Source organism: Theropithecus gelada, chromosome X (assembly GCF_003255815.1).
Source record: "Theropithecus gelada isolate Dixy chromosome X, Tgel_1.0, whole genome shotgun sequence".
Lineage (NCBI taxonomy): Eukaryota > Metazoa > Chordata > Mammalia > Primates > Cercopithecidae > Theropithecus > Theropithecus gelada.
Window position 1 is genome coordinate 32,748,873 of NC_037689.1, and position 16,120 is coordinate 32,764,992.

At 39.1% G+C, this 16,120-nt stretch overlaps 1 protein-coding gene across 2 annotated transcripts in view; it reads right to left on the bottom strand.

Moving 5' to 3' along the window:
* The window catches only part of ARHGAP6 (Rho GTPase activating protein 6), a 532,527-nt gene that overhangs the window by 14,368 nt on the left and 502,039 nt on the right, over window positions 1–16,120 (bottom strand). For both annotated transcript variants that reach the window (XM_025372327.1, XM_025372328.1), the window contains exon 10: window positions 5,492–5,589. In XM_025372327.1, the coding sequence (XP_025228112.1) occupies window positions 5,492–5,589 (98 nt within the window). The remainder of the gene's footprint in view (window positions 1–5,491; window positions 5,590–16,120) is intronic.

Below are 16,120 nucleotides of genomic sequence, written 5' to 3' on the forward strand. Positions count from 1 at the left end.
ACAAAAAACTAGCCGGGCGAGGCGGCGGGCGCCTGTAGTCCCAGCTACTCGGGAGGCTGAGGCAGGAGAATGGCGTAAACCCGGGGGGCGGAGCTTGCAGTGAGCTGAGATCCGGCCACTGCACTCCAGCCCGGGCGACAGAGCCAGACTCCGTCTCAAAAAAAATAAAAATAAAAAAAATAAATAAATAAATAAATAAATATGACTTATGAGTTGCTTCCATTTAATGCAGCAGCACATATTTTACCTTTTGTTTCAGGTTCTATGACTAAGCATGGCTAGTCTTTTTAAAATTTTGATATTTTCTTCATCAAACATTTTTGGCATTAGCTTGGATTTTTAAAAAATATTACATTGCAATATAATCAATTTTAGTGACTGAGTTTTCCAGCATTCCCTTAAATTCTGTGTCTAGGCAAGTGTCTCACTTGCCTGTCACTAAGTCCCAGTCCTACTGTGATTCCTTTGTTCTGTTGCAAATACTCACGTTCAACATATGCTGTCCTGTTTGATTAACCTCCCATTCTCATTCCCTATTTCCTCACATCCTTAAATCAAAGGGGAGGGGAACTATTTTAAGTACCTTTGAAGAAAAGAGCATATATAATGCTAATAAATATACCTGACAAGTATATATATTTTTAAATCAAATTCTTTCTATCTTCTTCTTCTTCTTTTTTTCTAGAGACAAGGTCTTACTCTGTTGCCCAGGTTGGAGAGCAGTGGCATAATCTTGGCTCACTGCAGCCACAAAACCCTGGGCTCAGGTGATCCTCCTGCCTCATCCTCCCGAGTAGCTGGGAGTACAGGAATGAGCCACCATGCCCAGATAATTTTTAAATTTTTCTTTAGTAGAGCTGGGGTCTTGCTATGGTGACCAGGCTGGTCACAAACTCCTGGTCTTGCATTCTCAGTCATAAAAATCTCTTCTAATTTCCCTCTGGCATCCCATTTTGGTTGAAGTCAAACATTTAATCAGACAAGCATGACAAAAAACAAGGAATTATCCTTTAACTCCTCCAATACCGATGTTGCATAAAGAAGTGAAAAACCCAAATCAAAACAAAACATTAAGTTCCCAAATATCACTAAACGTTTGCTCTTTCAAAACAGAAATTATAATATTTTCTTGTTCTTGGTTTTACACTCTTTTGAAAACTTGTTTCTTTTCTCCAAATAAAATCTTGTGCAGTTTCCACTTGGCCTCACAGGAATGTAAAGCTTTATTTAGGTACGTGAACTGGTGGCAGAGAACAGAAGCTTCAGAAAAAAAAAAAAAAAAATCAAAGGGTTAGAAGCAAACATAGTGTTTGCTTTTAGACACAATGCTATAACTTAAAGTGAATGGGTTCTCTCTTGTGTCATATTGCCTGGAAGGTTGCTATCTCCTGAAAACCAAAGTAGAATCTAGTGATGGCCAAGCCTTTGGTAAGTAGTTGTAAATGAACAAATTGATGATGTTTATTATAAGCCAGACTATATTCTAAGAGCATAATTCTGTATTTGAGTTGGTGCTACTTTTTATCTCTAGTTTACAGATGAGGAAACTAGAGAAAGAGAGATCTATCTATATATTAACAGATATTAACTCTTAACTAATAGACCACATATCTAATAGCAATAGAAATGGAATTCAAACTTAGGCAATCTGGCTCTGGATCTGAAACGGTAACCAGTCTATTAAACTACACAAGCATGTGTTATTGACAGATAACTGACTACACAAACATGTGTTACTGATGGATAACTGACTTGCCAATGCAGTCAGCACCATCTGGCAGTTTAGAGTACTGTAATTTACTATAATTTAGCTTTACAGTAATCTATTGTCACTGCTTCTTGACTTAAGCACCACCCCTCAGCCTGCCATTTAAGGGCTTCTACCTTCAGTGCTGGCCAGCCTCTTTATTGTGCCCCCAGCTAGCCAACATATTTACTGTTATGTCCAGGTCCTGGTGCGAGCTTCCCAAATATCCAGGCCTGTTTATATCCTCCACAGTCTTCAAAGTTCACTGCAAATCCTTCCTCTTCCCAAAAGCCATCTCTGAGACTTCAAATCACACCTCTTTCCCTTCTCCAAACTCCAAGTGGATTCATGGTCTAGAGCATTGGTTCCCTTCCTTTGTCAACACAAGGATGCCTTTTTAATATCAAAAACCACCCAGCTCAAACTCCCATGTGATACTAAATTTGTGATATCCAATGTGGTGGATCTAAGCTAGAGGTTCTTAACCCTGGTTGCTCATTAGAATCATGCAAGAGACTTTAAAAAATCCCAATGTCCAGATTGCAGCACATAAAAATGAACCAGAATCTCTGAGGGGTGGCCCAGGCATAGTTGTTCTTCAAGCTCCCAGGTGATTCTAAGGGGCTGGTGAGTCTGAGAGCCAGTGGGCCAGCACCTATTGTTTTGCATTCTACCCTTGGAGGCCTCCTCCAACAAGTCTGAAAGCTCCTAAAGGCAAGAATACACTTTGATATTTTAAGCTTTTAAAACTCAAAGTGTGGATCATGGACCAGTAGTATCAGCATCACTTGGGAGCTTGTTAGAAATTCGGGTTCATAGACTACCTCCCCAAGTCCCACTGATTCAGAAAGAGCATTTTAACAAGATCTGGTGATACCTACACATAGTAAAGTTTGGGAAGCATGAGTAAGTGAGTTTAAAGCACAAAAAGATCACCTACTTTGGGAGGCTGAGGCGGGTGGATCACAAGGTCAGGAGTTCGAGACCAGTCTGGCCAACATAGTGAAACCCTGTCTCTACTAAAAATACAAAAAATAGCCAGGTGTGGTGGCATGCGCCTGTAATGCCAGCTACTTGGGAGGCTGAGGCAGGAGAATTGTTTGAACCCGGGAAGTGGGGATTGCAGTGAGCTGAGATTGTGCCACTGTACTGCAGCCTGGGTGACAGAGCAAGACTCGATCTCAAAAAAAAAAAAAAAAGCAACTACAGCTGGAGAGGTAGCACTCTCAAGCCTCAAAAGATCACTAAAAGTAAACATTCACATATGCATTTTTACTTCATGACATCATTCTCTGCCTTCTGGGCTGTTCCTTGTCCTGTACCTAGAGGAACACAAACAAAAACCAAACATTTTCTTCTCCTAAGTAAGTCTTCCCCCAGTGTTTTCTGTTCACTGGTAATGCTAGTCTCTGACATACACAGAGCTTCTATGGGCTCACTCTTCTTTTCTTGGAAGCCCTGACACTCACCTAAAATCTTGGTCTAGGGTCTGCTTACCTACACCTTACAATTCTACTTCTTACTCTTACGGATAGGGAACAGAAGGGGCTGGACGATTGTACAGCTTGGGATGGGCTTAATATGTGTGCTTCTTCCTTTTCCTAATAGAAGAGAAAGGTTCGCTTTTTTACCATGGCATTTATATTCAAAGAGCGTATTTGAAAACCATGTAAAAATAACTTCTATCAACTGTTCTTTAAAGTATAGTATTTATCTATCTAATAATGCCACACAAAAGCAGAAATTTGGCCAGGCAAAAATCAGTGGTTTTCTTCAAAAGTGTGTAGTTTATAGCTTTCCCATATACTACGAACCATAGGTTATAAGTGCAGTTTAATGAGGGGCTTATAAATAGAAATGCCACCATGTCTGTTTTCTGTACAAGGGAGGGAAATAAATGAGTTTATTAAAATTATGGTGGTGTGTGATCTGCTGAAAAGAAAAGCCATTTGTTAATATAAATTAAGACTTATACCTTGATGAGGGTTAGAAATCTACAAGAAATTTAGGTGTAAGCCTAATTCTCTGATCTGAAAAGCAAGATCATAAAATACTAGCTCATCTACACAATTTGAATATAATTTTATTCACTCATGGCTTTTGGGGCTTGAATTCAGGCCTTACTTTCAACAGAATTTGGTCCTATTTGAATCAGAATTTGGCCTGATAATGAATGGCCCAGACATAGATTTTTTAAAGTACATCTGAAAGGATAATCCAATTAAAAGGTCTTCCCTGCTAAGCTACAAATGGAGTGAAGCTGAATTTAGTTGTGCTATCATTGTAATGACCTGGGAAACAAGGAGGTTGAACAACATGGAATTCCTTTTCACCAAATTTCTCTAAATAATGTAACTTTTTAAGTATCTGAAATAATCATAAGTGAAAATCAATTTATCAAGTTCAACACCAATATACAGGAATACATTAACATGTGTTACTGTTCATAAGACACCATCAACTAAGACATGCCATTATTTTATTTGTTTGTTTGTTTGTTTGTTTGTTTCTTTATTTATTTATTTATTTATCATGAGACGGAGTCTCACTCTGTCGCCCAGGCTGGAGTGCAGTGGTGCAATCTCGGCTCACTGCAACTTCCACCTCCCGAGTTCAAGCGATTCTCCCATCTCAGCCTCACGAGTAGCTGGGATTACAGGCGCCTGTCACCATGCCTGGCTAATTTTTGTAGTTTCAGTAGAGACGGGGTTTAGCCATGTTGGCCAGGTTGGTCTCGAACTCCTGACCCCAGGCGATCTGCCCGCCTCGGCCTCCCAAAGTGCTGGGATTACAGGTACAGGATTACGTTAGGAGCTTGTCGTTGGTTATAAGATTAGTCTCAATTTCAGAGATGATAGGGCATGGGAGAAACATGTCTTAGAATTGCTGAAATTTAGTAGATTAAAAGTATAACAAAAGTGATAATTTTATAAGAGCATAGCAACAACTTTTCCTGTCACAAATTTATGGTTTGGTGTCATAGTAGTAATACTACTCCTGGTTAATGATGCTATATTATGCCCTTAACTGGTATGCCAAATGCTCAGCGTCCCCACACCCTCTGCTTCTGCAGCAAAGATTGGAAGTAACCATACAATCTGACTAATGCAAAAACTCTGCACTCCTCCTTTGGGAGCAAAAATGGCAGCAAGCCATAGCCTGCAGCATGGCTTGCATTTTACTAATTGCAAACATAAGTGTATGTAGAAACCCATGTGCATCTTTATCAAAATAATACTAGGTATAAAAAATGGGAGCACTAAGAGGGTGCACACCTCTAATTTCAAATGCGCACCTAGGCCTCAGCTAAGGTCTGTCTTGTGGTTTGATAATGGGTTAATCCCACTGGTAAAGCTGCACAAGCAAGATGCATCCAGGCGCAGCCTTAAGGGCCCCTACGCATGCTTATCAGCATTCTAGAAGTAGAATCATTGACATGCATTATAGTCCCTTGCCAGTAATTTAGTGCTTTTTCCCTGTAAATGAAGTCAAAAAGACCCTGAGAGGCTAGAGAAAGCTGAAAATGAAACAGAAAAATCTTGTAATGTGGTTTCTAATTTGGTAAGTGGATTGATGGGACTGAAGAATTTTCTGGTTAGATGGACTGATCAGAATCGTCAAAAACATGCCAAAATTCCACTTCAGGTCACCCTGCATGTAGTTGTGTGAACGTTTCCAATTTCTCAGAAATGGAAATAGAAATCTCCAATGAGGCTTTAGAAGATGCAACACTGGAATACTCACGATGACTGGGAAGCCTTTCTTCTGAGTAAATAGTCCACGACATCAGGATCGGTCTCTAACAGGCTGATCAGCACTTCGTTCTGGAGATCTGGGGGAACCTGAAGGAGCCAAATGTTGAGGCATAAATAAAACCATTCCCGAAATAGGCAAAATATGGTCATTGACAACTTTACTGTAGCATAAAACAGAGCCTTAAAAGTTGCAAGAGAGCAGAGTGATATGCTGGTTAAAACCAAAGCTATGCCAACCCATGCAGCTGCTTTAATTCTTAGGACCAACTGGATGATTACCAAATAGTCATATTCAATCCAAAATGTCACCCCTCATATGCCTGGAGATACAACTGAACCACTTGGATGCCTTTATTGCTCAGGCTAGATTTTCTTGGTTTTGAATAAGGAAAATATCATGGTTCAGAGAAATAGTGTCAATAATTTATTGCCCAAATGGGGACACTTTCTAGAGTTCACATTTATAATTATGCCAAGACAGCAGGCAGAAATGATGACTGTATTGGGCAGTTCTGGAATATATGATCAGTTTATTAAGAAGGCAGGCCCTTGAGCCAGACTGCTTAGGTTTGAATCTTAGCCATACCAGTCACTAGCTGTGGGAACCTTGACAAGGTACATCAACAAGGATCTTCCTAGATCTCAGTTTCCTCACGTGTAAAATGGGGATAACAATAGTACTCGCCACAAAGTATTGCTATGGTGATTAAATGACTTATTATATGTTGAGAATTTAAAACAGTACTTGGTCAATGGTAAATACTCAAAAAATTGCTGGTTACTACATTTGCATATGTCACTTTGTTATTCGGTGCCTGCCTTTACTCCTTTCTTGCACCAGGTCCATCAATGATGAAAAGTTTCTCACTTTGTAATTTGTTAGGCATCCAGTAGAGTTCTATAGATGAGCATCATATGTTTTTCTAAGCCTAATCCATCCACAGTACATTAGAAGATGGCCTCACAACCCTAAGTCATCTGTGTGGAAATGGTCTATAAGAGATGCTTGAACCCAGCTCTGACTTGTGGTTTCTTATTCCATAGAAGCTGACAGCTCAACCAAAGGAAACTCAAACTATTGAGAGAAAATAAAATTTCAGTCTGATTCTCTCACACGTGAGCTCAGAGAGAAAACTTTTTAAAACTGCAGGGACAAGTCTTCTGAAAATAAGTGGTTGGCGGAAGAATTTGCTTCTTGCCTCTTGCAGAACTCTATGGTTCTTGGGCTCTGAGAATCTGGAAACAATTTTATTAATAAAAACAGGGATGAGAAAGCAAGGAAAGGCATTCTGTCTCTTACAAGTCTGTTCCTCCTACTTCATCATGAACCTTCATTAATGACATTGCCAACTTCTCATCACACAAGCTCAAGATCTCAGAATTGTACTAAAGTTTCTCTGCATCCTCTCTCCATTCAGAGCCAGGAGGCCTACTAGACGTCATCTCTGTTACTTCTTTTCTCCCTTTTTCATTTCAACTGCAGTGACCCAAGTTCAAGCCCTCATTAGCCCTTTGTAGTGGTCATCTGTTCATCATTAAAAGTCTCCATTTCCCTCCTCTTATAACAGTTATACACCACGTTCCCTCTGGAAAACCAACTGCTACCCAACCCTTAGCTTGAGGGTGAAGTGTGTATCCTAGTCTAAGTCTATTGAGCCTTCCATTCCCAGATCATCATAGTTGCCTGAGCAATGGGCATGTGACTCCATTAGAGGCAATGAAAAGCCTGGAGGTTTCCCCTGAGACTTCTAAGAGAGGATGCAGGACCTGTATCCATATGAGGCCTGCTGATTGTGCTGACAATTGAGCAAACAATACCAAGAAATAGAGATAAAAGGGATGTCTTGATATCATCTGAGTCCTGGGACAAGCTATGTCTGAAGCCATATTTGCTTGTGGATTGTTCAGCTATGTGAGCCTTCAAATTACTTCAGCTAGTTTGAGTTTTTCATTGCAAAGAAAAATACATACTTGATGAACCTTTGATACAACAGCTTGCAAATTTGTGTGCTATTTCCTTAACATGTGCATCACATTTCTTCTCTACGTGGTTGTCAGAATGCCGTGGTCAAGACACTCACTTACTGGAAACTCTTTTTATTCCCGTGGCTGAAGCCATCCACTTGCTTGCTCTCCTCAATCTGTCTTTCCCATCTTCTCCCCTAGCAGTTGTTCCACACAAGCTCTACTTCAGCACCACTGTGCTTCTCTGTCAGGTCTTCTTTTCCCTCCCTTCCTTTCATTCATTGCATAAATGTTGAGTGAATGCTTCCTGAGTGCCAGGTACTGGATGCTGGGAATTCAGTTACAAACCAAACAGGCAAGAATTCTTGTCTTCATGAAGATGATAACAAATGTGGAAAGACGGGCATTAAACAAACATACAAGGAAAACACAGAGAAACACAAGGCAAAGAAGGGCAATGAGAAATGCTTGGGAAGATGCAGTTTTAAATAGGATTGTCAGTCCCAGAGAAGCTGACATTTTAGCAGAAAACTGAAATTGATGAAGGAGTTGGAGAAAATCATTCTAGGTAGAAGGAAGGAAAAGAAAGCCAATGATAATGGTCTTGAGTCAAGAGTGATGAGGAGGCCTGTGAGGCTGGAAGAGAGTAGGAAAGGAGGCAGGTGGTAGGAAGGAGTCATGGGGCCAGGATCAGATGTCATGAAGTCTTATGGGTCATGATAAGGACTTCTGCTCTTACTTGCAGTGGGTGGGGATCCACTGGAGATTTTGAACAGATGACTAACATGAAGCAGCATCACTCTGGCTGCTGAGTTGAGAATAGAATGCATGGAGCCAGAGATAAAGCAAGGAGAGCAGAGAGGGGCTGCTGATCTATCCAGATAAGATGATGGGTCCTGAACCAGGACGGTGAGGTGATGAGAAATATTTCCACCATGGACATAGTGAGGATAGAGGTGATAGCATTAATTTATTGGATGGAGAGAGAGAGAGAAGGAGAGGGAGAAGAAAAGATGACCTCAATGCTTGGGGCCTAGGCAACTAGAAAGATGGAGTTGCTGTTGACTGGTTTGGAGAAGCTGCAGGAGGAGAAGGTTGGGGGTCAAGTTTTGGAGTGTGGTTTTGATTTGATAATGTTTAGAGGTCTGCGAGACATCCAAATGAAGGAGATATCTTGTAGATAGTTGGCAATAAGGATTCAGAGTTCATAGGAGAAGTCTAGGTTGAACATAGACATTTAAGAGACACATATAGATGGTATTTAAAACCTTGTGACCAGCTGCAGTGGCCTGGGAATGAAAATGGGGAGAAGGGAAATGACAGGATATTTAGGTCAAGGGTGAGATTATTCTCTTACTGTATAAATTAAACAGGAAGACATCATTTTTACTGTATTTTTTTTTTCAAAGATCATCATCCAACAGCCATGTGCTATTATAACAGTTTTTTAAAATGTAACACCTACAGGGTGAAAATGAGAAAAAAGAGAACTCATATTTTTTTAATGAACAGCAAAGCAAAAAATAATATAGGACAAAAATATATGTCCCAATCTCTTTTTTAGAAGACACTTCCATAAACAAATTAGGAAAAGTACTTGTATTTTCATCCAGTTAGTTTAATTTAAAATTTGTTAGGCTTAGACATGTAATAAAAAATTTCGCTCCAAGCACTAATCCATTCCCATTTGGATTTAATTAAAGAATAAACAATTAGAGTGCAGGCCCTTCAGAGTGGTACAACCATGATAATATTAATTCTTTGAGAGTATGTAGTATGTCTAAGATAAATTATCAACTTGGATGCATTATTAGAATAGGTTTCAGAAGTATCATTACTTAAAAAATAACTCTCCATAAATTTTTGTTAAGCTAGTCTGCAATTCAGAGGTTTTCCTCATTCAACTAGGTGACCAATCATAATTATTGAGGCCTATTTTATGTAGCATATGTGACTCTTACTTGGTAACAAATGCAAATAGGAAGGGTCACAGTTATAAATCTATCTATAGTTTCCTTTTAAAAGGCCCATGGTACCATTTTGGCTTGGAGACACTATTTACAAATACATAAAAAAGATATAGTTTAAAAATTTAGATCCATGTATTACAGGAAGGCAAATAGTATTTTCCTATGTATTATGCAAAACTACAGTGTATATAATTCATTAGTTAATTTATGTATAATCCATTTTGTTACATAATGATTTAAGGCAGCTTCAAAATTTATGTGATTAAACCACATTTTAAAAAATAAAGGAATGATTCAGAAAATTGGGGTCAGTGGGAAAATGAGGTAAGAAATTTGAAATGATGCCTGAAACTGATTTTTTTAATGTTCATACAATAGCACCCAGTACTGTTTTCCTATAATTCCTCTAATCTTTGACTATAACTGCACATTTCATTTCCTAACATTTAATAAAAATGTCAAACTACTGGCTCAGTTAAATTGGATGAACATTTGTTTCTCTATTAATTTAGGTACTTACTGGAGAAACAAAAGTCAAGTGAATAAACTAATAGGAAACAGAAGCTTGAAATAAGTAAGAAAGTAATATCTAGGTAGACCACTGACTTAAGCATAACTTTTTAGGAATTAGGATGCTGTAAAAAAATCTGACTGAGGCAATAGCCCCTGAAATCCAGTTTTGGCTCTGCTGTTTATAATTATTACTTAGACACATCAATCACCTTCTTTAGGATTCTGTTCCCACATCTGAAAACATATGCATATTCATTTTCCTTAATAGGGGTGTTATGGGAATCAAAAGCGCCAAAAAAAAAAAATTGAAAATAGATTACCAATTGCAAAGAGATATAGTAATAAAATGTTTTATTAGAAATAGATGAAATAAGTTAAACACTTGAAAAAATAAAAGCAGATAACATGGAGATGGACAATATTTGTTCTGCAATTATTATTAGTTTTTATTAACAGTCATCCATTTGCTTTCAGAGAAGAAGCACTCTCTTCTCTTTTACTTAACATTTCTTTTGGGTAACTCAGTTATAGGATTTTCTCTTGCTATGTCTCTGCTTCCAATCCCCCTCTGAATTTCTAGAGTTACAGCCTATGGCCTCTTGGCCCTTCAACTGCAATGGGCTTGAAGCCAGACTCTGTGTAGCCTCCCCCTTCCAGTTCCTTTTGCCAGACCTTGAATCTTCCCACCATTCACATCATTAGAAGGTAAGTTTCCTGAAGGCAGAGATTATCTGATTTGTTTACCCAGAACTGAAACAAGCTCAGAAATTTGTAGTTTTCTGTCAGCTAGCCTCCCTCAAAGCTAGGGCAAGATCATGTATGCACATGCTGGTGCCTGAAGGGGGGGCATATAGGAGCTTCTGGAAAAGCTTATCTTCCCTATTGAAAATGGGTGCATGATAAGAAACATCGTCTCTTCATTAATTAATGCAATGATGGCTGGAAGAGATGCTGTTATCAACTGTAGCCATTTTGCAGCTGAAGATGGCAGAGCAGAGACAGCAAAGTGCTACCGAGCTGCTGAAACTGTGCCCCCTATATTTACTGTGTCACATAATAGATGCTGATGTCGAAAGCCATTTGCAGTTGACTATTGTTCTCCTTGCCAGTCAAATGTTTCGTAAATGATGTCTCATTTTCCTCCTCTAACTTTGCCTTCCTACTCTTTCCTCTCTGGAAGCTCTTACCTGCACTTCTATGACCTTCACCCACTTATTCACTTACACACTGTCACTTGCTCAATTTTATGCTCTTTCAGAATACAAGCTAGGGTGGTGATTTCTACCCAATGGATGTGCAGTGAATGTTGCTGAAATGGCTAAAGAAAATAATAATCTAAAATCACCCAGGATTATGGTCTGCATGTGTTATGTTACCCTTGTCTAGATGTTTCTCTCTACTTATCAGTGGTACCAATACCATGCTGCAGCACAGTCTTCTTGCTATTCATTTCTAGAGTGGGAAAATAAATTTTCTTTCCCAACTGATTATCATCAGAATTTTTCTAAGTTCTTAAGCTATTTTTCTTATCAATACAAAAACTCCCAAACTTTTTGAAAAAGATAGCTCAATAATTAAACAATGTTTTCATTTTCTGCTTCTAGAATTTTTGTATATAGCAAAATGGGAACTAAGGAGAAGGGTAGTGAAAGACATATTACATTTTTTAAAACATCAAGCAATTCTGCCTATTAAAAAGAAGAAACAAAACCCAGCTCAAAGTGATTCTTCATTTACAATTCATTGTTTCACATCAAAATCTCTACTGGGCTTTAGTCAACCATGTAACAATTCTAGATATTTTCTAAGGGTACCATTTATGGTCGTGTTTATCTGGAGACTCAGCTCCTTAGATTTTAATGAGTTCCTTCAAAGCATAATGCTATTCCAAAAAAATCAAAAGAACTTTGGCCTCTCCAGCTTCAGAGAAAAAAATGTAAACACTGCACATATGAAAGAATAAAACTGTCACAATTAAAATCTACCCGATCAAATTAAAAATGAAACCTTGAATTATTGCCTAGGGTATGATTGCTATGAGGTAGTTTATTCCATAAACCACTGAGAGAGAAAAATGGTATGAGTTTTCTCCATTTACTAAGTCACCACAATAAACCATTAAGGGCTTTTCGAAGAGCTATTCCCAGGACCCAGCCCTACTGCGCTTGTCACTGGGTGTTCCACACCAATCCACCACTTTACACTTGACCAAGAAAGATGCTTTAGTATTTAAAACCCAGCAAAAGTAAATATCACTGGAAATCATGATGGCATTTTGTAGTTAACAAACACACTAAAAGAAATCACTTTGGCTGTTTATGGGAGCAAAAGCTCAAACAAGGACAGGCCCAGCTTAGAACCTTTGGCGTGGCTCTGTTGTGACAGGTGGTTTAATAATTTAAGGGGATCTGGGTGCACAGGAGGGTCAAGATGCATTACATTTGGCAAATATTTCTCAAGTGCTTGATACATGCCAGGCAGCATGTTTTGGCAATTTAGGTACATTAGTGAACAAATACAGTGGAGGAGTCCAGGGCTCCTGGGATGATGTTGGAGGATAATTCAAGCAAAGATGAAAGAAATCAGCAGTCTTTGCTCCATGGCAACAGGTTAAAGGAAGTGGAAAAGATTCAGGAATAATTTACTTCTGCTTCCTTCCACCTTTGTGGGACACCAACAGTACACATGTTCTGTCTTTGCAGACAGGGCCAAAGTGAGCAGGCTATAGCAGGAACACTTGCTGGCTCTTGAAGCCATCTGCTGGCCTGAACATCAGGGGTGCTATTAGTCCAGCAGTATTACAGCTGTTAAACATCTTCATTCCTCATTTTCAGATTGGCTGAAATATATTTTCTTATTCTTTCTCCACAAATGGACTCCATATCTGAGATACCACATCAAAGTGCCTCTTCTTTTGTGTGAGGAGGCATCATGCTGTAGAAATAATTAATTTAGTCACTGCGTCACTTGGGCAAATGAACTTGGCTTACTCCTCTTGAAATGGTAGTGAGATTTAAACAAGCCAATGATGTATGTAATGGGTAGCCCATCCCTGGCACATAGACAGTGGTATTTGTGATATATAGAAAAGGAAATGGAAATCATATATAATTATGTGGATATACTGGGAGGGGTGGTTTCTTGCTTGATGACCTGGATGAATGCTTGACTCTTTGACTTGGCGTGCAAAGAGGCTTTAAGAAAATGCGATTTGCATCGGGGAATGAAGAGAACACAAAGCAAAGTTTGGCTTCTGACTTGGAATCCTCATCACAGCCTCTGACCCTTGCTCCCAGTAGTGCTCATTTGAAATTTCCCACGTGCACTAAGCTGGTCCCCAGTTCAGGCTGACAACTCAGTGGGGTGGGAACACACTGGCTTTCCCACGTCTCCACTGCACTTCGGACTTTTCATCAGCTTACAAGGGTGGTGTCTTCTCTTTCTTGCCCCTCTCCTAAGAAGGAGCCCTAGTAAGAATTGTTTAATATCAGCCCTTAGAAGAAGCTGACAGTTTTCTCCATTTGCTCTGAAGTTCTTACTAATCCCAAGAGCAATGATGAGTTTTCTCTGGAATTCCCAATATTAGTTACAGAAGCAACAACTCTCAGAACAATTCATGTATCAATGATTTAGTCAGTGAGAACTTTCTGGTTAGGATAATACCAATGACTTTGTCTAGATATTCATGATTCTTATCCTTGATTTCCAGTGCTCCCACAGAGTATCATTTTATGTTAGCCAGTTTTTCAATAGGTGTTGATATCAGAAGTGGAGGGTCATGACTTAAAGATACGGGAATATAAGCAGTATGGACACTGGACAAAATCCAAACATCAAAAATACATTTTTTTTTCTAGTAATACAGAATTGCAGTATTTATTCAACAAATAATTACTGAGCACCCATCTTCTGCTATGTACTTTCTAGCTGTTGTGAATGTCAGTGAACAGAACAAACAAAAATCTCACCTGATGTAAATGACGAGTTGATGGGTGCTGACGAGTTGATGCGTGCAGCACACCAACATGGCACAAGTATACATATGTAACAAACCTGCACGTTATGCACATGTACCCTAGAACTTAAAGTATAATTAAAAAAAAATCTCTGCCTTTATCAGGTTTGTATTTTATTAGGTTTCAATAAGCATAAAAATAAGTAAATTATATAGTGGGTTAAAAGGTAATAAATGCTATGGAATAAAAAGAAGAGCAGAGTAAGGGCCTAGGAGTATGTATGTGTGGGATCAGGTCACAGCGTTATACACAGTGGGCAGAGTGGGCTTGATTTCCAAGAAAACACCCAAATATGCTTTGATAGAGCAGGCACCTTATCACCTTAATGTAACAATAATAGCAGAAATCTTTTTTTTAATGCCTAGTGTATGTTAATTCTGTTCTAGGTGCCTTAAAATGTCATTTCTAATTCTTATAACAATCCTGTAAATTAGGTCATGTTGTTTCATCTTTTGGCTAGGGAAATTAACTGGGGGGGCCCAAGATTATATACCAAATAAGTGGCTGAGCAGGGATTTGAATTTTGGTAGCTCATATTCCAATGCACATGGTCTTTCTACCATACCAGTGTTTCCCAAGATATGGTTTCCAAAGGTGTGGTTAGGAAACTACCAGAACTCTGTGGAGATCTTCACTAGAAAGTGCAGATTTCTGGGCCCCATCCCAGTGCTGCTCAATCTGACTCTCTGGAGTGCATCCTAGGAATCTGAATGTCTAAGTTTCCTTGCAACTCTGCTGCACGCTCAAGTTTGAGAACCACCATTATAATCTACTGCCTTCGTATTTTGATACCTGTGGTCATGATATCTGCTATTATGATCTATTTCCAGCTCAAGGATTTCCTTTTTTTTTTTTTTTTAAATTTATTTATTATTATTATACTGTAAGTTGTAGGGTACATGTGCATAACGTGCAGGTTTGTTACATATCTATACTTGTGCCTTGTTGGTGTGCTGCACCCATCAACTCGTCATTTACATCAGGTATAACTCCCAATGCAATCCCTCCCCCCGCCCCCCTCCCCATGATAGGCCCCGGTGTGTGATGTTCCCCTTCCCGAGTCCAAGTGATCTCATTGTTCAGTTCCCACCTATGAGTGAGAACATGCGGTGTTTGGTTTTCTGTTCTTGTGATAGTTTGCTAAGAATGATAGATTCCAGCTGCATCCATGTCCCTACAAAGGACACAAACTCATCCTTTTTTATGGCTGCATAGTATTCCATGGTGTATATATGCCACATTTTCTTAATCCAATCTGTCACTGATGGACATTTGGGTTGATTCCAAGTCTTTGCTATTGTGAATAGTGCTGCAATAAACATACGTGTGCATGTGTCTTTATAGCAGCATAATTTATAATCAAGGATTTCCAAACCAGTACCTGAAAAGCAAACAACCAATGCAAAAGACTGTCCTAGCCAGACTCTTAAATTGTGTGTCAACCTCTGCATCTAGGTGCCTCTTCTGTATTACAGGACGAAGCCAGGTTCTTTTCTGCCCTTTTCCATTAACTCAGAGAGTGGCCACTTGAAAGAGGCAGTCTCAGCATCAGGAAATGAAGGATGTTAGAACACTCAGAACAAATTTTGGGTCCCTGCCAGGCCTCTGTGAGCTTCTATAGCCCTTCCACCAGTTACTTTATGGAATCACTGCCTCCAGGTCTGTTCTGCCTTCCAGGACAAGCTCACAGCTACCTTTCCTAACAAGTCTTCCTTTCTAATGCTAATAGAAGTGACACCTCCCTTTCCGAGCTCCTAAACCCAAGGACTGTGAAACTGCACAATAACTAACTACTTTTAACCATCAGGCCCTGACTAGCTTCATCCTTCTTTGTTTGGAATTATAATAATTCTGAAAACTTCTTTAAAAAGCCAAACAAAACAAAACAAAATAGCTATATACACGATTACATTTTTGTCCACCCATGCAGATCAGCTTTGCTGACCAACCACCAGCCTTGGTGTAGCCAACTAGTTTCTGAACTGTCAATATGCCAAGAGAATCCAAAATGTGATGAGATTAATGTTCTTCTGTGCTTTAAAAAAGGAAGGAAGGGAAGTCAGTGCTAGGGCATAGAACCATGCAGATTTTAGAACCAGAAGGGATCTTAGCTATTATTCATTCAAATCTAGTATTTGATAACTAAAGAAATAG